The sequence below is a fragment of the Dipodomys merriami genome, unplaced genomic scaffold (assembly GCF_024711535.1).
Source record: "Dipodomys merriami isolate MVZ:Mamm:240054 unplaced genomic scaffold, mDipMer1.0.p SCAF_137, whole genome shotgun sequence".
NCBI lineage: Eukaryota > Metazoa > Chordata > Mammalia > Rodentia > Heteromyidae > Dipodomys > Dipodomys merriami.
The window spans coordinates 1,057,191-1,085,005 of NW_027202682.1; the positions used below are offsets into that span (position 1 = coordinate 1,057,191).

General features: G+C 51.6%; 1 protein-coding gene across 3 annotated transcripts in view; it reads left to right on the top strand.

The window, feature by feature from the left end:
• LOC138825387 (rab11 family-interacting protein 3) overlaps positions 1-26,986 on the top strand; it is a 60,809-nt gene extending 33,823 nt beyond the window's left edge. For 2 of the 3 annotated variants that reach the window (XM_070019863.1, XM_070019864.1), the window contains 12 exons: positions 339-550; positions 6,939-7,088; positions 9,484-9,618; positions 12,742-12,777; positions 18,130-18,223; positions 19,249-19,352; positions 21,549-21,689; positions 23,464-23,545; positions 24,221-24,358; positions 24,549-24,704; positions 24,857-24,997; positions 25,089-26,986. In XM_070019863.1, the coding sequence (XP_069875964.1) occupies positions 339-550; positions 6,939-7,088; positions 9,484-9,618; positions 12,742-12,777; positions 18,130-18,223; positions 19,249-19,352; positions 21,549-21,689; positions 23,464-23,545; positions 24,221-24,358; positions 24,549-24,704; positions 24,857-24,997; positions 25,089-25,202 (1,503 nt within the window). In that variant the 3' untranslated portion in view covers positions 25,203-26,986. The remainder of the gene's footprint in view (positions 1-338; positions 551-6,938; positions 7,089-9,483; positions 9,619-12,741; positions 12,778-18,129; positions 18,224-19,248; positions 19,353-21,548; positions 21,690-23,463; positions 23,546-24,220; positions 24,359-24,548; positions 24,705-24,856; positions 24,998-25,088) is intronic. The other variant, XM_070019865.1, reaches the window with a different exon arrangement.
• The last annotated feature ends 829 nt before the right edge of the window (positions 26,987-27,815 follow it).

Genomic DNA, 27,815 nt, shown 5'->3' on the forward strand with positions numbered 1-27,815 from the left:
AAACAGAGAAAAGAAGTGAAGCTGTAGCTCAGGTGGTGGCATGCTAGCCTTGTGCAGAAAGGGCAAATGGGAGTATGAGCCCTGAGCTCAAGCCCCAGTACAAGCACAAAAATTAGAAAAATAGAAAATAGAAATGTGGATAGGATCCTATTTTGATTTCCTCTTTTCCTGATGGTACTCAGGATTTGAACTGGGGGCCTTCATGCTTGCTAAGCAAGTGCTCTACCACCATAGAGCCAGTACTCGCGTCTCCGGGGGTGGACCTCTGCTGGTGCCATGCCCCTGCTGTAGTGTGGTCTTTGTGGATGACCGGACTGATTACTGGTGGTCTCTCTCAGGCCAACGAGGTGACGGACAGCGCATATATGGGCTCTGAGAGCACCTACAGCGAGTGTGAGACCTTCACAGACGAGGACACCAGCACCCTGGTACACCCTGAGCTGCAGCCTGAGGGGGACGCCGACAGCGCGGGCGGCTCCGCCGTGCCCTCGGAGTGCCTGGACACCACGGAGGAGCCGGGCCACGGGGCGCTGCTGCTGCTCCCGGGAAGGTCTGTACCCGCAGTCCTCCCCACCATGGGCATCCTGGAGGAGACCCTCTGGGGTAGTGGGTGGGATCTCGGCTACATTGTGTCTGTCTTGCTTCTTATCCCCTTGTCGAGTTGTACCTGCTACCTGCGTGCAGAACTGAACCTGCCTGCGTGGTCTCTGGACAGGCACTTCACCAAAGAAAAGCTCAAAGGCAGTGGCCCACACCTGTAATTCTAACTCCTCAGGAGGCTGAGATCTGAGGATGGAAGTTCGAAACCAGCCTGGGCAGGAAAGTCTGTGAGAGTCTTATCTCCAGGTAACCACCAACAAGCCAGAAGTGAAACTGTGGCCCAAGAGGTAGAGCACTACCCTTGAGCAAAAAAGGCTCAGGTCATGAGTGCAAGTCCCAGGACCAGCACAAAAATTTTTCCCTTTTTTTTTTTTTTTTTTTTTCTGTCGGTTGTGGAGCGTGAACTCTGGGCCTGGGCACAGTCCCCCAGCTCTTCAGCTGTAGCCCAGTGCTCTACCACTTGAGCCTCAGCCCCACTTCCGGCTTTTTCTGCTTATGTGGTGCCGGGGAATCGAACCCAGGGCCTTATGCATGCAAGGCAAGCGCTCTACCATTGAGCCACCTTCCCAGCACCACAAAAAATTTTTTTAAATAGTGCAATCAACTAGGAAAAGGCCCTCGATCTTGAGTCACCTGGAAAATGCCAGTGAGAACTAGCTGCACGGAGCTATAGGCCCTGCAGAGAGGAGGCAGGATGTGTAAGTGGTTTCTCTTCCAGCTGATCTCCCCATAGGAAACGAATACTCCTCTGGACAGCGGAAAACTCAGGTTTTAATGTTGCACCTGGGAAATGCCATTAGGTTTATAGAAGTTATAAGACCAACTTAGTCTTCTGGGTTTTGTCAACATAGTTCTTTTTTTTTTTTAGAAAGGAAAATAATGGGTTTACTTGACATTTTGGAGGACCATTACAAACCTTCCATGACCAAAGAATACCTAGTATGATTTGGAATTTGCATTAACTCTTTTCAGTCCCTAAGATTCCTTTTACAGTACAAACTGAATTAAGTTCCTGTTTCTGTTTTTACATTCAGATGGGGCTGAATAGTATTGCAAAGCAGTAAGTACTAAGCTTAGGCATTCATTCTATTTTGCATCTTTTCTCTCCTCTCTTTCTTATTCCCCTTTTTCCTCCAAATTGCTTTGTTTAAACTATATTACCTGTTGACCAGTCAACTTAGTTCTTAAAGCCAGGGCTAGCGGACATGATGCTCATGTTCATGTCTTTGTTGCACCCCATCTAGATTACCTGTTCTTGTCTAACTGCTTGCCCTGGATGGCTTTCTCCCCTGGTCTGAAGACAACAGGATCTCATTGAGAGTAGCATGCTTGCTTCTGCTTCCTCTTCCTGGCAGCTCCCAGCTCCGCTGTGGAGATGTAGAAGCAGTCACAGACCACTAGGGGCCTGGCTGGGTGTAACCAAAAACCCAGCTGTCTACAGTGCCAGATTGTGGCAGGGCTCAGCCTGCCCTGGTTTGTTGCGTTGTATTAATTACACTCTGTAAGTCTCCTTTTTACTTTGTAGTGTATTTTTTTTGGGGGGGTCCGGTCGTGGGGCCTGAACTCTGGGCCTGGGCGCTGTCCCTCAGCTCTTCAGCTCAAGGCTAGAGCTCTACCACTCCAGACACAGCACCACTTCCGACTTTTTCTTTTTGCTTATGTGGTGCTGAGGAATCGAACCCAGGGCCTCGTGCGTGCAAGATGAGCACTCTACGGCTGAGCCACCTTCCCAGCCCCTTAGTAGTGCTTTTGTATTTCATTGGGAAAATGTTTATATCTGAATCCCTTTAAAATAGTTTCAAACTCAATTCACATAACTAGTTTTTCTGTGTGATATTATATAGAGGCTATTTTTTCCCAGATGGATGTCTAACAGACTTGTTCTTGTGTTTGCGTGTCTGTGGGTCATGGTGGGTGTGTGTGTCCGTGGGTCATGGTGGGTGTGTGAGTGTCTGTGGGTCCTGGTGAGTGTGTGTGGGTGTCTGTGGGTCATGGTGGGTGTGTGGGAGTGTCTGTGGGTCATGGTGGGTATGGGGGTGTCTGTGGGTCATGGTGGGTGTGGGGGGGTGTCTGTGGGTCATGGTGGGTGGAGGTGTCTGTGGGTCATGGTGGGTGTGGGGGTGTCTGTGGGTCATGGTGGGTGTGGGGGTGTCCGTGGGTCATGGTGGTGTGTGGAGGTGTCTGTGGGTCATGATGGGTGTGGGGGGGTGTCCGTGGGTCATGGTGAGTGTAGGGGTGTTTGTGGGTCGTGGTGGGTGTGAGGGTGTCTGTGGGTCATGGTGGGTGTGGGGGTGTCTGTGGGTCATGGTGGGTGTATGAGGGTGTCTGTGGGTCATGGTGGGTGTATGAGGGTGTCTGTGGGTCATGGTGGTGTGTGAGGGTGTCTGTGGGTCATGGTGGTGTGTGAGGGTGTCTGTGGGTCATGGTGGTGTGTGAGGGTGTCTGTGGGTCATGGTGGTGTGTGAGGGTGTCTGTGGGTCATGGTGGTATGTGAGGGTGTCTGTGGGTCATGGTGGGTGTGTGGAGGTGTCTGTAGGTCATGGTGGGTGTTTGTGGGTGTCCATGGGTCCTGGTGGGTGTGTGGGTGTCCATGGGTCATGGTGTGTGTGTGGGTATCTGTGGGTCCTGGTGTGTGTGTGGGGGCGTCCGTGGGTCCTGGTGGGTGTGTGGGGGTGTCTGTTGGTCCTGGTGGGTGTGGGGGTGTCTGTGGGTCATGGTGGGTGTATGAGGGTGTCTGTGGGTCATGGCATGGTATGTGTGGAGGTTTCCGTGGGTCATGGTGGGTGTGTGGGTGTCTGTGGGTCATGGTGGGTGTGTTGGTGTCTGTGGGTCATGGTGGGTGTGGGGATGTCTGTGGGTCCTGGTGGGTGTATGAGGGTGTCTGTGGGTCATGGTGAGTGTGTGGGTGTCCGTGGGTCCTGGTGGGTATGTGGGTGTCCGTGGGTCATGGTGGGTGTGGGGGTGTCCGTGGGTCATGGTGGGTGTGGGGGTGTCTGTGGGTCATGGTGGGTGTGTGGGTGTCCATGGGTCATGGTGGGTGTGGGGATGTCTGTGGGTCCTGGTGGGTGTATGAGGGTGTCTGTGGGTCATGGTGAGTGTGTGGGTGTCCGTGGGTCCTGGTGGGTATGTGGGTGTCTGTGGGTCATGGTGGGTGTGGGGGTGTCCGTGGGTCCTGGTGGGTATGTGGGTGTCCATGGGTCATGGTGGGTGTGGGGGTGTCCGTGGGTCATGGTGGGTGTGGGGGTGTCTGGGTCATGGTGGGTGTGGGGGTATCTGTGGGTCATGGTGGGTGTGTGGGTGTCTGTGGTTCATGGTGGGTGTGTTGGTGTCTGTGGGTCATGGTGGGTGTGGGGATGTCTGTGGGTCCTGGTGGGTGTATGAGGGTGTCTGTGGGTCATGGTGAGTGTGTGGGTGTCCGTGGGTCATGGTGGGTGTGGGGGTGTCCGTGGGTCATGGTGGGTGTGGGGGTGTCCGTGGGTCATGGTGGGTGTGTGGGTGTCCGTGGGTCATGGTGGGTGTGGGATGTCCATGGGTCATGGTGGTAGCAGGAGAGGGCATGTTCTTTGTGCTCTGTCCATTCTTGGGTCCATACACTGTTTCCTTTATTTCAGCATTGCGCTGATTCGTGTTGGCCTAGGTCCTCCAGGTTGTGCTTCAGTATGGTATCTTTGGGCCCTATGCACTTTTGTATTTGCCTTTTCTTTTTGGTACTGGGAATCAACCCCAGAACACTGCCCTTGCTAGGAAGTGCTTTGCCACCGAGCCCAGCCCAGCCCAGTGCACTCTTTTCTAAATGTAATTTTACTGTTATTACTCGGGTGTTATGCAGAGGGCCTGCCACTTCATGAGTCAGGCAATGCGTACACTTCTTTTTGGAATGTCACCCTTCTGTGTGCTTTTCCCCAGTGTCTCCCTCCTGTCCCTGCACAGTTGCATCGCTCATTTTTCACATAGCTTATATTCAATAGCATGATCGTGATTGTTCACCTTTCCTCCCTTCATTTCTGCTCCTTTTTTTTCCCCCCTAAAAGAAAAAACAAAAAAACAAAAAACACCACCACTCCTACTAGTGACCAAAATAACAAACAAAAAAAACCATGTTGGGCTGGGAAGATGGCTCAGTGGTAGAGCGCTTGCCTTGCATGCCTGAGGCCCTGGGTTTGATTCCTCAGCACCACATAAGCAAACAGAAAAAAGCTGGAAGTGGTGCTGTGGCTCAAGTGGTAGAGTGCTAGCCTTGAGCTGAAGAGCTGAGGGACAGCGCCCAGGCCCAGAGTTCAGGCCCTGCAACCGGACCCAAAAAAAAAACAAAAACAAAAAAACCATGTATCTCTTTCTTGGAATTCATTTTGATAAAAGTATTTTAAGTGTTCGGAGGAGGGGCTGGGAAGGTGGCTCAGTGGAAGAGTGCTTGCCTTGCATGCATGAGGCCCTGGGTTCGATTCTTCAGTACCACATAAGCAGAAAAAGCTGGAAGTGGTGCGGTGGCTCAGGTAGAAGAGTGCTCGCCTTGAGCTGAAGAGCTGAGGCCTGGAGTTCAGGCCCATGAACAACAACAACAAATGTGAGGAAGAGTTTGCCTTTGTGCTCCTCCACTAAGGGCATCCTCCTGTAGTCTTAGCGTCCTGTATAAATTGTCATATAACTGTGTAAGTTTTATTTTAGATCCAACTTCTATGTATAAGAGAAAACATGTACCCTTTGTGTCTGAGCTTGGTTTATCTCACTTAACATGGTTTTATCTAGGTCCATAGATTGTTCTTTAAATGACATAATCTTTTTCTAATGGATGAGTAAAATTCCATTGTGTATATGTACCACATTTTATTTAGCCACTCATGTATCATAGGTCATCTGGGCTCTTTCCAAAACTTGGCCATTGTGAATAGTTCTGCGGTGAACGTGGGTGCGCAAGTGTCTTTGCCATGTGCTGACTTAATGTTTTGAGTAAATGCTTAGGAGTGGTAGGACTGTGTTGTAGGGAAGATCTATGTTTAAGTTTTTTTTTTGGTCCGTTGTGGGGCTTGAACTCAGAGCTTAGGTGTTAAACCTGAGCTTTTTCGATCAAGGCTAGCACTCTGCTGCTTTGATCCACAGAGCCACTTCTAGTTTTCTTGTGGTTAATTGGAGGTATTAGACTTTTCTGTCTAGTCTGGCTTTTGGACTGTGATTCTCAGATCTCAACCTCTTGAGTAGCTAGGATTATAGCATGAGCCACTAACACTGGCCTTCTGTGAGATTTTTTTTTTGACGGTCCTGGGGCTTGAACTCGGGTCCTGAGTGGTATCCCTGAGTCTCTTTGTGCTCAAGGCTAGCACTCCAGTGCCACTTCTGGCTTTTTCTGAGTAGTTTATTGTATTGGAGTCTCACAGACTTTCCTGCCTGGATTAGCTTTGAAGCATGATCCCTAGATCCCTTAGGCTCCTGAGTAGCTAGGATTACAGGTGTGAGCTTCCAGTGCTTGGCTTTTTGTGAGATTTCTTTTTGAAGGGGGGGGGGCCAGTCATGGGGCTTGAATTCAGGGCCTGGGCACTGTCCCTGTGCTCTTCAGCTCAAGGTGAGTGCTCTACCACTTGAGCCACAGCGCCACTTCCAGTTTTCTGAGTGGTTTATTGGAGATAAGGGTCTCATGGACTTTCCTGTCCAGGCTGGCTTTGAATCTTGATCCTCAGATATCAGCCTCCTGAGTAGCTAGGAATATAGGTGTGAGCCACCAGTGCTGGCATTTTTGTGAGATTCTTATTTCCAGTTAACCACCAAAAAGCCAAAAGTAGAGCTGTGCTTCGAGTGGTAGAGTGCTATCCTTGTGCACAAAAGCTCAGTGATAGCACCTAGGCCTTGAGTTCAAGCCCCGTGACTAATACAAAAATACACACATTCATCATACATACATCTTGGACTTTTGCTGACCACTGAAAATAATCTGCCAGTTAAGAGGAACTAGTATGACAGCACACAATGTCCCACCACACTTTTAAACCAGCTGGTACAAGGTGTTCTTCACCCTGGCCCACCAGGGATGGTCTCATGGTACCAGACTGAGCTGGCAGCCCTGCTTAACACTGAAGGTCGGGATCAAAGTGTTCAAACTTTTCTGACCCTGCTGGCTGCTTCTAGACAGGGCCGTTGTTCTAGTGCCTGGGTCTTCCTTTTCTGAGAGGAATACCACCTTAAAATGGGGCTGTTTCCTGTGTTTGGGACTAAGTGCAACACGTTGTTAAGATTGATGTCACTTGTTCCTGTTGGTTTGTTTTTAGCATGGCTTCTTGGGAAGTAGGACTGAGGCCTGTACTTGGCCTAGTTCGCTCCTGATTGGGTCACTTCTCTGTGCTCTGCAGGTCGCGCTCGTGTGGCCAGGCTGTTGTGATGGTGATTGGCGGTGAAGAGCATTTTGAGGACTACGGTGAGGGCAGTGAAGCAGAGCTGTCCCCAGAGACTATGTGCAACGGTGAACTGGACTGCAGCGACCCTTCCTTTCTCACCCCCAGGTGATACCCTGCATTGTGCTTGGTCTTTCTCCCACTCTATCTTAGTTATCGGGAGTTTGCTGAGCTCACAAGTTGGTAGGAGGAGTCTTGCTTTATTCAATGCCATGTCCTTAAACATACCACATTCAGGGATTTTGAGTTTGTGCCGGGGTGAAGGTTGGCTTCATTCCCTTTCACCCAGTCATATGCCCAAGTCACTCCCAACCTCTGCTTCCACGTAGCTCAGAGCTACGCTTGGAACTCAGCCTGTGGGGTTCTGAGTGCTGACTTTGAGGGAGGTTGTAGAATCGCAGGCCAGTCTTTGTATTCACATTTTTAAATTTTTTTTATGGTTATTATAAAGGTGAAGTACTGAGGGGTTACCGTTAGTTACATAAATCAAGAAAAGAACAGATTTCTTTTTGGACAGTGTCCCCCTTTCCCTCACTCCCTCCCAGTTTTGGATTCATATTCTTATAATTACCTGATGTCTTCAAATTCTCTGGAAGATCTGGGTTTAAATAAACGAACTGGGTGCTGGTGGCTCATGCCTGTTATCCTAGCTACTTAGGACTGGGATTCAAGCCAGACTGTTTATCTCCAGTTGGCCACCAATAAGCCAGAAGTGAAGCTGTGGTTCAAGTGATAAAGTGCTAGCTTTGAATAAAAAAGCTCAGAGACAGTGTGCAGGCCTTTTTTAAAAAATAAAAATAAATAAGCTGAATGGTATCTAGTCAACAAGACCATTACTTTCTCTTAGGGCTATGACATCTAGTCAACAAGACCATCACTTTCTCTTAGGGCTATGCCTGAGGAGATACAGCAGAATTCAGAGTCTACTTGGCTTCGTTGCAGACAGGGGACCTGGGCCGCCAGCTCTTATCCGCATTGCACCCGCCCCTAGGTCTTTGTAGAGCCCAGATCTGGTTGGAGGTACCATCTGTGTTGCTGCTTCTCCCTTTTTCTCCTGGGCCCTGAAATCCTCTCCAGCAGCAGAGTCTCAACATCGGTAAAGCTGCTGTTTGTTGTCGTAGCTAGAGCTGTGGAGGTCAGTGTCAAGAAGGCCGGCCCCTAACTGAGCCAGGATTCCTCTTCTTACCCGGGTGCCTCCTCCAAGCTGCTGTTCGCTGTGGGCAAGCCCTCTAAGGCATCCCTGCCTGCTCTCCCTTCTGAGAAGAGACATTGGTGGGAAACAGTGGGCTCCTCCACAAAAGCGGGCATTCTGAGTCCCTGTCTGTCCTGCTGTGGCACGCTTCCTATCTGTCTCTTGTCTAGGTTTTTTCATTACTTTCTGTCTAAAGTAGAATTTCCCTGCTACGTATTATGTTTTCCTCTCACCCTTCTTTAAATCAACTTCCAGATTAGTTTCCAACAGTCTGTGGCTCCCAGTGCCTTAGGGATGGCATTGCCTCCTAGACCTTGGTTTCTGAGACCAGAAACATCACTGTGCACTCGTGCTACCAAGAACCCATTGGTAGGAAGTCACAGGAGGCCAACTAGCAGCACAGAGGATAAATTCCAGTTGTCTTTTGTTTTTGTTTTGTGTTCTAGGCCTGAACTCAGGGCCCAGGTGCTGTGCCTTAGGATTTTTTTTTTTTTTTTGGTCAGTCCTGGGACTTGAACTCAGGGCCTGGGCGCTGTCCCTGAGCTTCTTTTGCTCAAGGCTAGTGCTCAACTACTTGAGCCACAGCTTTTTCTATGTATGTGGTACTGGGGAATCGAACCCAGGGCTTCATACATGCTAGGCAAGCCTTCTACCATTAAGCCACGTTCCCAGTTTCACAGATGTGCATGCGGAGATTTGGCTTTGGCCCTTGATCCTCAGATCTCAGTCTCCTAAATAGCTAGGATTATATATATTGAGCTACCAGCACCCAGCTAACTTCTAAAGGTTTTATTTTTGTTTTTAACACAGATCTGCTGATGGTGTACCATCTAGACATTGTTCTTGATCTTGATAGTTTCTGAGATAGTTAACTAAAATACTACCGTGAGTTGTGGCATGTTACTATAATCCCAACACTTGACAGGCTGAGGCAAGAAAATGAGGGGTTCAAGGCCAGCCAGGACTGTGTATTGAGAGCTTCCTCAAAACCACAAAAGCACAGTGCTCCCTGGAGGCACCTTTGCTGCCACATAGATCCACTTACGCAGAGAGGAATGCTGTGTGCTCCTTACCTTCTCGTCAGGCAGGTTTTTGTTTCCTAGCGAGGCTCTTGCTGACCTGTGAGGGCAGGTGTTGCAGAGCCCTGCTAGGGATGGTAGATACCACAGGCTCCTTGGACGGATGTAGGGGAGCCTCCCACAGCTCCTTCTCTTCCAGCCTGCTTTTGTCTAGCACCTGTCCCATCCTCCTCATGGCACAGATAGCCTGACAAACCCTTTCCTCTTATGACCTTACACTCTGTCTCTCTAGTTCCGACCCACTTGCTTCAAAGCTGCGCAACATCCTCACTGATGAGGCCTTTGAGTTTTACTGTAGCCAGTGCCACAAACAAATCAACCGCCTTGAGGACCTTTCTGCCCGCCTGAATGATCTTGAGATGAATAGGTAACACTAGCGCATGGCCTTGCTTTGTTCTAGGGGTGAGGGAGACTTTGGCGGTCACTGCCTCCATGCTGAGCTGACCCAGGGTGCTCCGGCTGTGATTACCCTGACCAGCCTGAACGCCCGACCCAAAGAGGGTTCCAGACAGTGGGACTCTTCCTTCATTCGGGCCCCTTCCTGCATGCCCTGAGCTGTGCCTGTTACTCTTTTCCGCGCCCCTGTGCATGTGGTAGTCTTGCTAGCCATAGTCTTTGTGGGAAGAAACAGTCCAGTGTGCAAGAGGTCACGCCTTGCATCTTAGTTTAAAAAAAATCAACTGGGCGCTGGTGGCTCTCGCCTGTCATCCCAGCTACTCAGGAGGCTGAGATCTGAGCATCGCGGTTCAAAGCAGCCTGGGCAGGAAAGGCCGTGAGACTCTTATCAAAGTCACCAGAAAACCGGAAGTGGCGCTGTGGCTCAAGCGGTAGAGTACTAGCCTTGAGCTGAAGAGCTGAGGGACAGCGCCCAGACCCAGAGTTCAGGCCCCACAACCAAAAAAAAAAAAAAAAAAATCTCCTTAACTGAGTCACATTAGGGAGAAGTGGGGAATTTAAAATTCTTTGAAGCAGATGTGTGACCAGCTTTCTGCAGTCTAGGCTAATCCAGATGGTGTGTGCTGTGGGACCCTCTGTTCTGTAAGGGGGCTGTAGTCTGCCCATGGTGCAGGCCTGGTGTGGCTACTCTGCCATCAAGGCTGGGCCCCATGCTCCCCTACGCCTAGGAGCTGTGCCTGCTCTTCCCCCTGGCCAGTTCTGTTTTTCTTCTTACCTGGTAGTTTGTATCCCATCCCTTTGTTCTCTCTCTAAGCCCAAACAAACCAGCACTCGAGGGAGCTACAATTTCACAAACCTGTTGGGGGAAGATTTTCAGGTCATTTACTTACTTTGACATACCCTGGGCGTGCTGTTGGTTTAGCTTGTAGTGTTGACCAGTGCCTGGCGGGTGTTGGCCCTGTGAGCCTCTGGCTGAAGAGGAGGTGTGCCACACATGGTACTCTATGCAGTTGCTCCAGGTGCGCAGGCTGGTGCGGGACACATGTGCTGTGGGCTTCATGCAGCCATCCAGGATGGTCTCCTAGAAGAGGCCTTGAGCTAGTGGAAGAGTTTGTGTAGACTATCTGATGTACAGTGGGGTCTTGGCCACCTTAACAAGCAGAAACTCTTCCAGGGGTGTCCCTGGAAGGCTTGAGGAAATCTGGTGGTGATTTCAAGACTTACTGGCTTGCAGTTTTTTGTTTTTAATTTTTTTGTTTTTTGTTTTTAACTTTATTTTATTTTATTTTTGGTTGGTCATGGGGCTTGAACTCTGAGCCTGGGTGCTGTCCCTCAGCTCTTCAGCTCAAGGCGAGCGCTGTACCGCTTGAGCCACAGCGCCACTTCTGGTTTTCTAATGGTTTATTGGAGATAAGAATCTCACGGACTTTCCTGCCCGGGCTGGCTTTGAACCGCGATCCCCAGATCTCAGCCTCCTGAGTAGCTGGGATGACAGGCGTGAGCCACCAGCGCCCGCCTGGCTTGCGTGTTAGAGAAGCCAGTTTTCCTGTTACATCTTCAGCTAGGCATTTTGTGTGCTGTTCTGGGCAAGCGAGGAACTATGTGCTCCTTTGTTGGAGTGCAGCGTGTTATAAAAGAAGAAATGTGTCTCAACTCTTGCTCTCCAAACACTTTTTTTTTTTTTTTTTTTTTTTTTTTGGTCAGTCGTGGGGCCTGAACTCTGGGCCTGGACTCTGTCCCTCAGCTCTCTCCAAAGATTTTGACATGGAGATGATAATCTCTTGCCCTGCTGAGAACCTGCCTCCACATGAGCCTGGCCTTGTGGGGTGGTGGATGTGGCTTAGCACAAGCAGCAAGCCCACTGGGGTCTTTTCACCCTACGAGGTTCTGCTCAAGTGGGCAGACTGTGAAGCCACATGAGGAACAGGAGTGTGAGTCCTGTGTCCTGGTCTCCATGGATCACTTCACAGTAGCTCCATGGTCACACTGTATGTATGATAAAGGGGCTTAGGCTAAACCTTCCCTAGAGTCTTTGGAGTCATGTCTAGTGGGCTGTGTCTACAGATGCTTGAGAATCTCCGTGGAAACAATTAATTTTATAGGAACTGAAGTCTTTTCTACCCAGAGATGTACCCATGCAGAGGCTGACAGATACACTGCAGTCTGCCCTCACGCATTGTTTAGGAAATGCGATCAATATCTGCATCTACAGACCTGGAAGACCATGAGAAACTGAGTGGCAAAGACATCATACCTGCTGTGCTCTCAGGATTAAGGTCTACCATGTACAACTTGGTAGAAGGCTTTATTTGGGCTGCCAATCTCTGTGTTCCTGTCTCCTGAGCTGCTGAGCATCGGCAGAGCTGAGCCCAGTGGGCTAAAAGGGTTGCATCGTCACTCCAGTGCCCTCTACTGGTAAATCGTAACATTGCAACAGAAAATGAGTCCCTGGTGCCAATGTATTTCCCCAGAGCCAATATTAAGAATTTGACCCAAGGCCACAGGTATTGAACCTATGACTGGCGCAGCCTACAACGCAGCAGGTAGATTTGGCTCTCAAAAGAGATGGGGAGGCTGGTGAGGCATGGCTCCAGTGCTCAGAGATAAGTCAGACTTCTGCTGGTTCAGTAGGGAGGTGATACTATGGGATACAGAAACAAGAGGTGCATTTGGCTAAACTAGATGGACAACATGTATGTGTTATTGGACTGGCTTCAGGAATGGTTTCTCGAATCCCTTGTCCCATAGGTGTTTTGAGTATGAAGTATTGGGGCCAACCATGACAGGTTCTCCTGTCACAGGCAGGCCTGTGTCTTGTTTCACTGGGAACCTTTGGTGGCCAAGTATGGGTGGGCCATGGTGTAGCTTGAGAGCCATTTGTTATGAGATGATACGTGGAGGCTTGGGGCCCAGCCCTGACCTCCAGTCTGGAATTCTGGGTCTTGCTGAGTGTGTGTTCTGCGCATAGAGCCCTGCCTGGGACCGGGGACTGCATGCTTAAATCCGCTGTCTCCTCAGCCTGCGCTTCCTGTTTCCTCCTGCCCTTCTCTCTGCTCCCTGACATGATTTTCCTGTTTGTTTGGTTTTTGCACAGCCCAGCCAAGCGGCTCTCGAGCAGGAAGGTGGCAAGGTAGGCAGAGCCTCGACTTTTTTACTGAATGTTGACAGCTATACTTTAAAAACGAAATAAACATTTTAGCTGGGTATTGGTAGCTCATACCTATAATCCTAGCAACTCAGAAGATAGATCTGAGAATCACAGTTTGAAGCCAGCCCGGGCAGGAAAATCCATGAGACTGTTCGCTTCAGTTAACCACCAAAAAGCCTAGAGAGAAGCTGTGGCTCAAGTGGTAGAGCACAAAAGCTCAGGGACAGCACCCAGTCCCTGAGTTCAAGCCCTAAAAGAAAAACATTTTAGAAATATCTCTCTTAGGCACTGGGAAGGTGGCTCAGTGGTAGAGCGCTTGCCTTGCATGCATGAGGCCCTGAGTTCGATTCCTCAGCACCACATAAGCAGAAAAAAAAAGCCAGAAGTGGTGCTGTGGCTCAAGTAGTAGAGCGCTAGCCTTGAGCTGAAGAGCTGAGGGACAGTGCCCAGGCCCAGAGTTCAGGTCCTATGACTGACAAAAAAAAAAAAAAAAAGTTACCTGGTTTGGGATGGAAACTCACTTGAAGGATTGGGTTATGGGAGGGATTTCCAGGGCAGATTTGATACCTTCTAGTACTACATATTTCCTGTGCGTGCTGCGTTCCCTGTATCTGCTGTCGGCCAGGTGTATAAGGTACACCCAAGTGAGGGGCTGACCTCTCAGAACCCAGTCAGTCTTGCTTTGCTGCCCAGCCTGTTTCTGTTCTGCGGAGGTGACGTTAGGTCCTAAAGCTATTTGTTGGGTTTTGGTTGAAGGTGAGGGCACCTGGGCTGTCCAGTGGTGTCTTCATTGAAGTCAGCGTTCAGGATCTGTAAAATGCTGGAGTGTTTCCCCAAGCTACTGCTGGAGTCAGTGCTGCCCAGGCCTCTGTCGGGCCCGAAGACTTCCCCTCAGGAACCATTCCCTCCCGTCCCCGCTCACCCCCTTGTAGGATATCCCCCAGCTTTGTGGCTGTGGTCTTGGGCAGGTCTTCCCAGTACCTGCAAGTTCCTCTATTTGTTTCAAGGTTGAATCTCTGCCTTCTTTCACGTTTTGCCCTACTTATTCCTTCACATTATTTGCACAGCACATCTTCTGTAGATTCTTGAGTAAAGAGGTACCAGGTGATAACTCTTGAGACCTTGTGAGTGATGTTTTTTTTCTTTTGTTCTGTTTTTGTTTTTTTGTTTTTTGTTTTTTGTTTTTGCTGGTCATGGGGCTTGAACTCTGGGCTGTGGGCGCTGTCCCTCAGCTCTTCAGCGTAAGGCTAGTGCTCTACCACTTCCAGTTTTCTAATAGTTTATTGGAGAGTTTCACAGACTTTCCTGCCTGGGCTGGCTTTGAACCATTATCCTCAGATCTCAGCCTCCTGAGTAGGATTACAGGCGTGAGCCACCAGCACCCGGCTAGTGCTGGGTTTTTAACTTAGACTCCTATGCTTGCCAATCAGCTAAGCAGGTGCTTTACCATTTGGGCCATGTCCTTAGCCCTGTTTTGCTTTAGTTGTTTTTGGATAGGTTCTCACATTTTTGTCTAGGTTGGCATGGACAAATGAGTCTCCTACTTCTGCCTCCTAGTAACTAGGATTAGAGACGGCTGCTGTCCCTGAGCTCTTTTACTCAAGGCTAATGTCCTGCCACTTGGAGCCACAGGTCCATATCTGGTTTTTGAATGGTTAATTGGAGATAAGAGTCTCAGGGACTTTTCTGCCCAGGCTGGCTTTGAATAGGGATCCTCAGATCTCAGCCTCCTGAGTAGCTGGGATTACAGGGGTGAGCCACCGCAGCCTGGTGGGGATATCACTTTTTACTGGGCTGTTGAACCTTGATCTCCTAACCTCTGCCTCTGGGACAGCTGATTCAAGCTGCTCCTTGGATGCCCATACACTGGCAGGGCTTTGCTTGTGCCCTTTGCTCTGGAGTAAGAATGCCCTTGCTGTGGTTTCTGGTCTAGGATTGTTGCTAAGAGGATTAAATTACTGTGTTCTAATTTTTGTTTCTTTGTGACTTTTTCTCACTGTAGAAGCTTTTCAGATGTTTTCTTTATCCCTAAAACCATAAATACAAGCCAGATGCCTGTGGCTCATGCCTGTATTCCTAGATACTAGAGGCTAAGATCTGAGGGTCGTAGTTCAAAGCCAGGCCCCGCAGTGGAAAGTCCATGGAACTCTTATCTCCAATAAACCACTCAGAAAACCAGAAGTGGCGCTGTGATAGAGCACTTGGCTTGAGTGAAGAGTGCAGGGACAGCGCCCAGGCCCAGAGTTCAAGCCCCACGACGTACCAAAAAAAAAAAAGACCATAAATATAATCGTAAAGATCATAACGAGTCTGGTTTTGTCCATTTCTATGGGTCTTTTCCCACAGATCTGACATGCCTGGTCTGCTTGTCCTAATTCCTCTTCATATCCTGCAGCTCTTACGGCCTGCTCAAGGGCTGATGTCTAGAGGGGGCAGAAGCCAGGGTTGCACTGTGCTCTTAGTAATAAGACCAAAGTCAGGGTCAGAATGGTACAAACACATGGCTACTGGTAAGAACGCAGTCCAGCCATCTCCTGTCAGCCCCCAGCCTCTGGGGCCCAGGCCGGCTTTGTGTCTAGAGATGCACTGCTAAGAGGAGAGGAGCTTCATGGCTCTGCAAATCTGGGTGGTAAAGAGCTACATCTTTTTTTTTTTGTTGGTCATGGGTCTTGAACTCTGGGCCTGGGCGCTGTCCCTCAGCTCTTCAGCCCAAGGCGAGCACTCTACCACTTGAGCCACAGCGCCACTTCCGGTTTTCTAGTGGTTTATTGGAGATAAGAGTCTCATGGACTTTTCTGCCCAGGCTGGCTTTGAACCATGATCCTCAGATCTCAGCCTCCTGAGTAGCTAGGATGACAGGCATAAGCCTCCGGTGCCTGGCAAACTACATCTTTTGAACTACTCTCCAAGAATTTCTTTTCTCTTTACAGACACCTTTGGTATAAATAGGCCCAACTTGTGGGTATTCACAGTGAGATTTACAGAGCAGAAGCGTATTCTGTAGTGTACCTGCAGAACATAAATGCATTTAAACGTGTGCAGATTTTAATCTGTCCAAGGTTTTCCCTTCTGGGAATTCTGGGGAGAGCCCCAGAATTCTTGGGAAACACAAAGCAGCTTTCCCACAATCCACTTTGCAGAAGCGTTCACCTCTTTGTAGGTGCATTGTGGCTGAGGTGATGCCTTGGCAGAAGCGTTCACCTCTTTGTAGGTGCGTTGTGGCTGAGGTGATGCCTTGGCGGTGCCAGCTGTGCCTCTGACCAACATGCGTCTTTCCCTGACCTGACCGTCCTTTACTATCTGTAGAGATGGAGCTGGCGCCCTCCATGAGGCACCTGACGGGTCAGGTCCGGCTGGACCCTCAGCAGGTCCATTGGCTAAAGATAGGTCTTGGAGTTCCAGCACCTCATTATCCTCCTGCTCGCCTTTACCTGCCTCCCACAATCCCTTTTCCTGTTGGCCTCCTCACTAGGGAAGGATAAGTGAAGAATTCTCCTTTCCTCATGGGTTAAAAAACAAAAAAGCACTTCTGCTAGGCAACCATGCTGAGTGGTTGGGGACAGTGTGCTCTCCCTGTCCTGTGGTCTCTGCGTCTGAGGTAGGCAGCTCCCTGCCTGAGAGTGGTTTCACATTGAGTTGATTGTCCTGGGAGGTACGGAGCGATGACTGGCCAACACAGTGTCCATCAGCAAGCACCCTTTCAAGAGTCTAAGGAACCCAAAGTAGGTCCAGGGAACACTGGGTACCCCTATCAAGTCTGCACATATAGGTTTGTGGCTCTAGGAACAAAGGTGCCACCTTTCTTTTCTATTCACTAATGAGGTAGACATTTTCATGTAGTTATCACTAGCAGTTAGTTGAATTCTTTTACTGGGCTTCATCCTTAGCAAAACTGTCTACAAACATCCTCTTGTTTCAGCCTCATACTGGCTGCCGGAAGTTCCTTGCTGAGGGAGAGGAAGAGGAAGGCAGAGAGGGCTAGAGGCTTTTGAGGGTCACACGACTCTGGACTCAGACTTGTCAGGTTTGGGGCCTGGGTTAGTATTGGAGTTTCCAGGGCATGAGAAGACCATAAGATGCAAGCTTTGCTGTTATTCGTATGTCCAGACACATCTATAAGGATTTTAGACACTATAACATCATAAGGAAGTTAGTTTGGCACTTAACCAAGACATCAGCAGCTGGGAAGTAGTCCCTACCCAGTGGACTACAGGGTCAGGATTCCCTATTGACCTGGGTAGATCAAAATCCTGTCTACTGATATTGTTGCTGTAGAGGACATGTGCATCTTGGGCTTCTAGGGCCCATGGCTTCTCTTAGGACCCAAAACTGTCACAGCCCAAGGGTGCACTTGTCAACAAAGTGGTTAATGCCTATACTTTCAGCCCTCAGGTGGCTGAGGAGGAGTGAGGTAGGATTGTGAGTTTGAGGCCACCCTGGGCTATGCGCTAGACCCTCACTCAAAAAATAAAAAAGTAAGCCAGGCGCTGGTGGCTCACGCCTGTCATCCTTGCTACTCAGGCTGAGATCCGAGGATCACGGTTCAAAGCCAGCCAGGACAGAAAAGTCCATGAGACTCATCTCCAATAAACCACCAGAAAATCGGAAGTGGCGCTGTGGCTCAAGTGGCAGAGCGCTCGTCCTGAGCCGAAGAGCTGAGGGACAGCGCCCAGACCCAGAGTTGATACCCCATGACCAATAAACAAACAGATAAATTTTTGTGTGTGTGTGTGTGTGTGTGTGTGTGTGTGTGTGTGTGTGTGTGTGTGTGTGTGTGTGTGTGTGTGTGTGTGTGTGTGTGTGTGTGTGTGTGTGTGTGTGTGTGTGTGTGTGTGTGTGTGTGTGTGTGTGTGTGTGTGTGTGTGTGTGTGTGTGTACACCCCATGACCAATAAACAAACAGATAAATGTGTGTGTGTGTTTAAAATGAATCCTTATGGGTGTCCTGTACAGGAGTCAAAATCTTGAATTAACGTTTGATGGGCCTCCATCATGTTGAGAAATGATGTATTTTATTGCGCCCAAGTACAAAGTACGTTTGTCCCATTAGCTGACGGGGAGGGAGGTCGTACTGTTAGGGTCCAAAGAACAATGGGAGGACTCTGACCAGAGTGCAGCCTGCTCACTTCCAGCCCCTTGGTAAAGGCAGCTTACATGGAGAACCTCTCGTTCAATGCTTTGCTCAGGAGACTCCCCGCCCCCCAGCCAGGAGTAGAGGCCTCTGCCCTGTCATAATGCAAACCACTTTTGAGGAGGATTTGGAAGTGCTGGCATTAGAAGAGCTTGTCCTTTGGTTTTTCCCATTCTTTCCCCTACTGTGGACTCTCTTCCATAGGTACCTGCACCAGTCGGGGGCTCTGACTATGGAGGCCCTGGAGGACCCTCCCCCAGATCCCGCAGAGGGCCTAGAGGAAGACATTGCTGACAAGGTAAGCTATGGGAAATGGGAGCCGAGGACCCTGTGTGTTGGGGATGTTGCTGGCATCTGAGAACCTGTGGTTTGTCTGAGACGCTCGCCAGCCATTGGGGACACTTGGCCTTGCCCTGGCCTTGAGAAACTGTCAGGACAGCTCAGAAAGCCATGGCGTCATCAGTTGCTGGTTAGCTCTTCTGGGTCAGCCTGATATTCCTCAGTGAGGTCTGTAAGGGGTCCAGCGGCTCTGAGGCAAAGAGGGCACTCTGTGGCACCTGGGCAGAGCCAGCCAAAAGAAACGGGACGGAGCAGTGGGATCTACAGAACCTGGTGCCCCATCTCCGGCATGACTGGGTGCCTGTGTGTACCTTTGAGTCCATTCAGGACGGCAGCATCAATGGGATAACAGAGAGTCATCTGCCCAGGGCCAATGGAGACAAGACCAGGATACCTGGGGATTGGAAAGCAGCCAGGCCACTTGGCTGTAAATGGCACAGAGCCACAACATCAGGAATGGCTGTTTTCCTGGGGACTTAGCTCAAGTCCAGCAGTGAGGCAGTGGGCATCACTGGTCAGACCACTCCCCAGGGGCAGTCTGAGCCGTGGAGGGGGTGGCCACCCACCTGCTTCCCTCTGTACCCACCGTCCCTCTGCGGCAAGCCCCTTCTCTGTGGCATCTGGCATTCTGTAGACTAGAGAAAAGTCCTTTCTCTTCTTCCCTTCTTCCTACTGAGAGTTCCTGAGGGAGGGAGGAGCTAAAACTTGGTTTTTGTCCTTCCCGTCCCATAGGTCCTGGCCTCCTCTATGTATTTTGTCCTGCAGAGTAGGGCTCTTAAAGGTGGCAGTGCTGACCCACAGTGGGCCATGTACCAGTCAGAAGGTGCTCCTGGTCCCCACCACCTCGGAGGCCCCTTGTGTTCACCCTTGTGACTGCAGTCTGATTACAGAATAGTTGCTGAGCAGGGTTCTTGGGGGTGGAGTAGGGTGTGGACTCTTCTGCCTCTCTGTACTTACTTCTGAAGCCATCCTCTCATTATTGAGGTTGTCTTCTTGGAGAGGAGGGTGTCAGAGCTGGAGAAGGACAGCGTGGCTGCTGGGGAGCAACATGGCCGGCTGAGGCAGGAGAACCTCCAGCTAGTGCACAGGTGAGTAAGCACCTTAACCGCCTTGAACACACGATGTGATAGGCTCTCGTGGCTGAGAGCTACTAAAGTGCAAAGGCAAGGGTCTGGGTGCCGGTGGCTACGCAGGAGGCTGAGATCCGGGACATCATGATTTGACGCCAGCCCAGGCAGAAGTTTTTGAGACCCTGTCTACAAAGTTAACAGCAAAAAGCAGAGCTGGAAGCATGGCTCAAGTAATAGCAGACAACTGGGAATGTAGCCTAGTGGTAGAGCGCTTGTCTAGCTTGCGTGAAGCCCTGGGTTCCATTCCTCAATACCACATACACAGAAAAATCCAGAAGTGGTGCTGTGGCTCAAGTGGTAGAGTGTTAGCCTTGAGCAAAAGAAGCTCAGGGACCGTGCCCAGGCCCAGAGTTCAAGCCCCACCGACAAAAAAAAAAAAAAATTATCCAGTGAATTGGCGAGAAAGGTGGCTCAGTGTTAGAGCGCTCGCCTTGAGCTGAAGAGCACAGGGACAGTGCCCAGGTCCAGAGTTCAAGCCCCACGACCAACAAAAAAAAAAAAGGATGTGCTCATCCCCACTCTACCCTGCCTGCAGGTGCTGGCTTAGTAGGGCTGGGTGTGCCAGGTTAGAAGTAAGGCTCCTGGGGGTTAGAGATGTGCTCCGATGCTAGCTGATCCGTGTGCAGAAGCCTGCACTGCTGGTTCTCTCCAGCCTCTATGTGGTGAGTTGAGGCTCACTGTTTTCTATGATTAGTGCTTAGAGTTTAGCCTATAACTCTAGGAAACTTACCTCTCTAGTTTTAGAACCTTTTTGGTCTCTCTACTCAATCTCTCTTCAATTCTTTTTTTTTTTTTTTTTTTTTTTTGGGTCCAGTCGTGGGGCCTGAACTCTGGGCCTGGGTGCTGTCCCTCAGCTCTTCAGCTCAAGGCTAGCGCTCTACCACTTGAGCCACAGCGCCACTTCCAGCTTTTTTCTTATGTGGTGCTGAGGAATCGAACCCAGGGCCTCAGGCATGCAAGGCAAGCGCTCTACCACTGAGCCACCTTCCCAGCCCCATCAATCTCTCTTCAATTCTTTTGATCATAATAAACCTAAAACTTCCCTCCCATTTCATTTTCCTAATTTCTGATTTTGACTTTTTGTCCCTGTTCTCTCTTAGCCAGGCAGCCCAGATAGAAAAGTTCACAAGATTCTTATTTCCAACTAACTACCAAAAAAGAAAAAAGCAGGACTAGAAATGCAGCTCAAGTGGTAGCATACCAGCCATAAACAATCAAGTAGCACTGAGTTCAAGCCCCAAAACTGACAAAAAATAAAATAGATAAATCTTCAGTTTCCCTCACCAACTCTTCTGTTGAATTAAAGCTTTTGCTAGGTATGGTGCCTTGGGTCTGTAAGCCCAGCTCCTTTGGAAGCAGAGATACGGAAAGTCTCGGTGTGGGGCCATCCTAGACAAAAAGTTATGACTCCCTCCCACACATTCATCTGAATACAAAATAATCTGGATCTTGTGGTACGTGTCTGCCACCTCCGCTGTGATGAAGGCAAATAGGGTTGTGGGCCCCTGTGGTCTTGTGCATGCTAAGCAAGGGCTTTACGACTGAACCACACCCCTAACCCACAGCCTCATAGTTTCATTATTTTCTGCCAGTCCTGAGGCTTGAACTCCTCAGGGTCTGGGTGATGTCCCTAAGCCTCTTTGTGCTTAAGGCTAGTGCTCTACCACTTGAGTGGCAGCACCACTTCTGGCTTTTTCTGAGTTTGAGCCATGATCCTCAGATCTCAGCCTCCTGAGTAGCTAGGATCACAGCCACCAGCACCCAGCTCCCTCATAGTTTTAGTTTCTGAGAATTACTTTTGTCTTCCTCTCACAGTGTGGTGCTCATATTTCTTGGTAGCATTAGACATAGAGGTTCCCATGTGCCCAGCAGCTAGCCCCACATTCAGCCTGGATGTGGCTAGAAGCTTTGCCATAACTTTAACACACCATTGCTGAAACCCAGACTTTCCTCTGCATGCTGCAAGGTTGGTGGCCAGCTGTCACATTCGTTACCTGCAGAGGGTGGCACCCCGTGGACCCAGTGCGCTCTGGCCCCTCTGAGGCAGAGTGTGAGGACAACCCAGCCATGTGTTACAGCCCAAGGAGCAGGACCTGGGAACAGACACCATGTAGGCTTGCAGGCATGTTCATGTGAACCCTACTTTGCCTTTAGAGCTAATGCCTTAGAGGAACAGCTGAAGGAGCAGGAGTTGAGAGCCAGTGAGATGGTCCTGGAAGAGGCCCGGAAGCAGAAGGAGCTCTTGTGCAAAATGGAGCGCGAGAAGAGCATCGAGATTGAAAACCTGCAGGCCAGGTGAGCGAGGGAGGTCCTGCAGGCCAGGCAGGCGAGGGAGGTCCTGCAGGCCAGGCGGGTGAGGGAGGTCCTGCAGGCCAGGCAGGCGAGGGAGGTTCTGCAGGCCAGGTGGGTGAGGGAGGTCCTGCAGGCCAGGCAGGCGAGGGAGGTTCTGCAGGCCAGGTGGGTGAGGGAGGTCCTGCAGGCCAGGTGGGCGAGGGAGGTTCTGCAGGCCAGGTGGGTGAGGGAGGTCCTGCAGGCCAGGCGGGTGAGGGAGGTCCTGCAGGCCAGGCAGGCGAGGGAGGTCCTGCAGGCCAGGTGGGTGAGGGAGGTCCTGCAGGCCAGGCGGGTGAGGGAGGTCCTGCAGGCCAGGCGGGTGAGGGAGGTTCTGCAGGCCAGGTGGGTGAGGGAGGTTCTGCAGGCCAGGCGGGTGAGGCTCCAGGCAGGCGAGGGAGGTCCTCCACAACCTGGGAAGGAGCCCCACTGTGGCAAAGGGGGGACTTGTAAAGACCAGAACCTCAATCCTTTCCTAAAAGTCCCTGAACCGACGCCTGTCCTTCTGTGTTCCACATCGACACAGCAGCCTTAGCCAGGCAGCAGCCTGGGCCTGTGGCCTCAGCTGCTCACCCAAGCCGAGGAGCTCAAGGCCAGCATGGGTAGTAGAACCAGATGCTAAATTTAAAAAAAAAAAAAGTTTTTTTTAAAGAATTTACAGAATTCCTTTTGGGCTCCATGGAACTGATGCTATGGCCATTTGTACATTAACTGCCACTCTGCAAGGGGTGCCAGATAACAGAAATGTACACCTTATATGGAGGTGAAGTGGTCAGGAGCAAAACCAGGGGCCTTTGTAGCACACATGAGCAGCGGGGAGATGGGGAGAAGGCCCAAGGCTACCCCTCAGAGCAACTGCCAACGGAATGTGCAGACTTGCTTTAAGGAGTGGGGGCTGGACCCAGCCGGTGATGTAGGAGGCCTTTGGGTGTCAAGTAAGTATGGTGAGAAGGCCCTGGTCTTCAGTGAAATTCCCCAAACCTACCACCCCCATCTCACCACAAAGAAACCTGGACACTCAGTGTGAGCTGCCTTCTTCAGAGGACACGGCCAGGGCACTTGGCACTGTCCAGCTCACAGGAGGGACGACTGGGGGACAAAGGGATGTGAGGCTGTGCCGTGGCATCCGTAGATGGAGTGTGTTAGTAGTGTCTCCCTGCCGAGTGTGGCACAGCACATTCTGAGCCGTGGCAGCACCAGAGAGCCTGCAGGGACCCTGGGAAAGCCTGTGACTTCCCTATAAACCTGAAGTTATTCCCAAGCCCAAACTGAACTTAAAATCTGTCTGGTGTTAACAGAAAAGTGTTGGTCTAGAGCTGGGTGCTGGTGGCTCACACCTGTAATCCTAGCTACTCAGGAGGCTGAGATCTGAAGATTGTAGTTTGAAGCCAGCTCAGGGAGCAAAGTCCATGAGACTCTTATCTCTAACCAGAAAAGGACTGGAAGTGGGAAGTGGTAGCATGTCAGCAGAAAAAGTCAAATGAGAGTGAGAGGCTCTGAGCCCTCTCTCTCTCTCTCTCTCTCTCTCTCTCTCTCTCTCTCTCTCTCTCTCTCTCTCTCTCTCTCTCTCTCTCACACACACACACACTCACTCAAAGCTTTCTGTAAGGCTTTGTCTTTCCTTGGTGAGTTCAGGACTGGCCACAGCAAGTGGAGGTCACAGTGCAGCTTCCTGCCAGGGCTCCCCCAGATCTTGACACCTTTTTGGGGATTCGGTCCGAACCTCCTCTTTGTGCCCCAGGCTGCAGCAGCTGGATGAGGAGAACAGTGAGCTGCGGTCCTGCACACCCTGCCTGAAGGCCAACATCGAGCGTCTGGAGGAGGTGAGCCACTGACCCCTCGCAGTGTATTGGGCTGTCCAAAGTCGGCAGAGCTCTGCCCGCAGGGGGTTTCCCCACCCTCTGCTCTAAATTCCAAGTTGCAGCAAGGACATGAAGTCAGGCCTCTGAAGCAGAACAGTGTGTCCTGCTGGTGGCACTGGATCCTTCCCAGTTTCCAGATCTCCCACAAACTCAGTGCACAGGGTCCAGAGACCCACTATGGGATCAGCTCCATTTGTCTGAATTCACTGGAACATGCTCCTGAAGGGCAGACTGGCAACCCCGATCTCGGACACTGCAAGCAAAGGCAGTGCTGTGGGCTCCCCGCTCCAGTCATTTGCTGAGAGACCTCCTCTCTTCATTCTTTTTACACGTGCCTTTTGGGCACCTCAAAACCAGCATGTTCTGAGACCACCTGGGCTCCAGCTCATGTGAATCAGAGGAGCCAGGCTAGAACGACCCACAAGTAGTAGGTGTCAGGCCTTGCCCAAAGGACACTCCTTCCTTCCCTGCTAAAAACAGCAGCCCTTATGGCCTATGTGTGCATAGACCACAGGGCAGAACAGCCCTGCTACCTGTGAGCCCCCGTGTTTGTATCAGTAGACACACCGCGAGAGCACACTTGGGCACACTGCAGGAGGCGAGGCCACGTGTCCACACTGCTGTCTGCTTTTGCAGGAGAAGCAGAAGTTGCTGGATGAGATTGAAGAGCTGACACTGCGGCTCAGTGAAGAGCAAGAGAACAAGAGGAAGATGGGGGACAGGCTGAGCCATGAGAGGCACCAGTTCCAGAGAGACAAGGAGGCAACGCAGGAGGTGAGCAGAGCCACTTGCTCCTCCCATGTTCCTGCCCAGTTAGATGAAGCCTGGTACCTAGGGAAGGCTTGAGGAGCCTTTCATTCTTTTGGCTACCGGGCAAGACCAGTGGCCTTCTGAAATGTGAGCTGATAGTCTCGCAGCAGTGGGTGGCTAACAGGCAGGTGCCTGTCCTCCGGTTGCCTCGTAGCTTATTGAGGACCTCCGGAAGCAGCTAGAGCATCTGCAGCTCCTCAGGCTGGAGACAGAGCAAAAACGGGGCCGCAGCAGTAGCCAGGGTCTGCAGGAGTACAACAGCCGTGCCCGAGAGAGTGAGCTGGAGCAGGAGGTCCGAAGGCTCAAACAGGTACGGCTCAGCCCCTCGTGCTCACTCCAGCAGAAGCTTCCAGAAGGCTGGAATGGGAAGGGACCTCAGCTGGCCGTCTCCCTTGGCCAGTCCTTCCCTAGGCCAGCCCCTAGCAGGGGCCCTGGCCCAACGTGACGACGTGTGTCCTGCAGGACAACCGCAACCTGAAGGAGCAGAATGATGAGCTGAATGGACAGGTCATCACCCTCAGCATCCAGGGCGCCAAGAGCCTCTTCTCCACAGCCTTCTCTGAGTCCCTGGCTGCAGAGATCAGCTCAGTCTCCCGCGATGAGGTAACACACCCTACCACCTGCATCCCCGAGGTCTCTGCTCTGTGTTCTAACCCTTTGCTCTCCCCAATCTTGGCTCCCTGCTTTCACACAGCTCATGGAAGCAATCCAAAAGCAAGAAGAGATCAACTTCCGCCTACAGGACTACATAGACAGGATCATCGTGGCCATCATGGAGACCAACCCGTCCATCCTGGAGGTCAAGTAGAACAGCAGAGCCCTGGGCTGGTCCAGGACTCCATGAGTACACTGGAGTGGCCCTGCCTCACCACTCCCAGCTAAGGCCGCCAGACCCCACAGCGGCTGAGCCGGGGGCCGACAGGCCCTCACAAGGCCGGGCTGGGCGCGTGAAGACGGGCTGCGGAAGGTGGAGGGTAGTAAGAAGCCAGGAAGGGAAGCCCAGGTAGCAGACGAGGAGCGAGGCTGGGCCTGCTGCTGGCTCCACCCTTCGGGGAGCCAGGGCCTCTCACCCCGTCACCCAGCCCACAATCACCTGTGTCTTCTCAGCAGTGGTGGGCTCGGGGACAGTCTCAGGCTGGGGTGAGCCACCCCGTGTCTCCTCTGGCAGACCCTCTTCCCGCCATGCGGCCCTATGGGAAGAGTCCGCAGCTTTCTACTCAGGCCTCCTGACAGGTGCCACCCACGCCTGCCTGTGAGCCCTGGGCCCTCACGGGGGATGACGGTGGGGTAGGACAGCAGGCAAGGCTGGCACGCGTGAGTCGGGCTGGGAGTGGCTCAGGCGGGCCACATCTGGACCAGGGCCCCAGAGCCTTGCAGTCCCTCCGATGGCGTGAACCTCGCTGCTCTCCCCTCAGGTTCTGCCCCTCCCGTGGGGCCCTAGGCCAGGGGCCTTTGCTCTGAGCAGAGGACTTGAGAGCTCCCTTCCCGGACGGGTGGACACACCGACCCCTCTGCCTCTAGTTGCAGGTGCTGCTTCTTTGCAGAGACGTGACTTTCTCTGGCCGCCTAGAGCCTAGCACCCCGATAGTGCACAGTGCCCATCACTGCCCTGGTGCAGGCACGCTTCTCAGGCCTCTGGAACCAGGTTTCCCTTTTGGTGTCTGACTAAGTCATAAGGGTATATTTTGTAGGAGGGCAGGCTGGGAGACTGCACACAGACGAGGGACAGAGGAGCCCTTACCACCCTACCCTGCACTGCCCCAGAGTGGCATCACCCACAAGCTGCTCGACCTGCCTGGGCCAGGGCCCTGGCTGGCAGCCCCAGTGCCCCGGGGTGGCTGGAATCCCGCCACAAAGACTGTCTGTCCACTGTGTGCGAGTGTGTGCACGCCAGCATGAGTGTGCACACAGGCGTGCGTGTGCGTGTGCTCACACATGCTGCCTGCATCCCTCCACTGCCCCACCCACCCTCTACACTGCAGTTTAAGATGTTGCCGCGTATTGTACATTTTGGGGAAAGCCTTGGGTGTAAATCAGTGTAAACTTGGAGGAGAGATTTTTCTATCATGTAGAGTAGGTATTTTTTATAGATTGAAGGTTGATCAATTTTTTTAATACTTTCCAGAGAGAAAACTATCTGTGTATACACATGAAAAAATATATATATATGTATATGTATAATATATAAATACCGGAGCCCTGCCTCTCTGTGCCCACATCCTGGCCTCGTGGCCTGTGCTTGCGGACTGTCCTCAGTGCTGATCATAAACAGGTCTCCAGGAGACACTGGAGACACCAGCCCCCAACCTGCCCATCGCACCTGCTTCAGCTCCCTGGGGACGGCAGGGAGGGAGGCCAGCGGGTCCGCTCTGATGTCCCAACCCTGTGACATGGGCTGTGGCCTGTCCCTGCTGAGTGTACCGCAGTGCTGACCATAAATGGGCTTTGAAAAGGCACTGGGTGACACCAACCTCCAACCTGCTCGGCACACCTGCCTCAGCTCCCCAAGAGGGGGCGCTGGGGGCAGGAGGGCAGGAGGCTGGCAGAGGACTGATGATGTGTCGGCCACCATACATTAAAGCTGTTACTGCATACGGAGGCCGGGTCCTTCCTCCACAGGGGCTGTGCGTGGGATGGGGTGGCCGTGAGCCAGAGTTGGCTTCCCTGAGGGCCAGTTGTGGCACTCAGCTACTCCTTGGGCAGGATCTGGGCCCCTGTGACCTCCCGCATCCCAAGGAGTGCTGGGAGGGCATTGAGGAGCAGCTCAGCAGAGGCGTATATTACTATCACAAGTCTCAGGCCTGGGGCCCTTGTGCAGGGATAGTGTCTGGGAAAAGCTGCCCTGTGGTCAGGGATGAGGAGTGCAATGCATCCTTTAGGAGATGCCAGCACAGAGAGTACCACAGTGGTGACTGTAGAGGGCATCTCCAGGGCCCCTCACACAAATGACTACCTTGATTGTAACGCGGACATGCGGGGACACAGATCCAGGGAGGCTGGGGACTCAGCTCTGCTGACCCCTTGACCAAGAGCTGATGACAAGAGGGACCCAGGCTGGCCTACACCAAGGCCTCAGGAAGGAACAAGCCCAGGAGCCCTGGTCTCTTGGGTAGAACCGAGGAAAGTATCTGGGAGTGTAGGTAAGACAGGGCTGGGTTTTCTGCCTGCAGGACCTTGATTTGCCCCTCCACCTAGTTCACACCATCCATCAGCATCTGCCTGGCACCTAGGCCAGGAAAGCATCTCCACTGTGGCCTGGCAACTTCTCAGGCACATTTTGTGTATCCCTGTCCTGGAGCTTAACTGGGGTCCTGGGTGCTGTCCCTGAGCTTTTTCTGCTCAAGGCTAGTGCTCTACCATGTGAGCCACAGCTCTACTTCTGGCTTTTTTGGCAATTAATTGGAGATGAAAGTTTCAGACT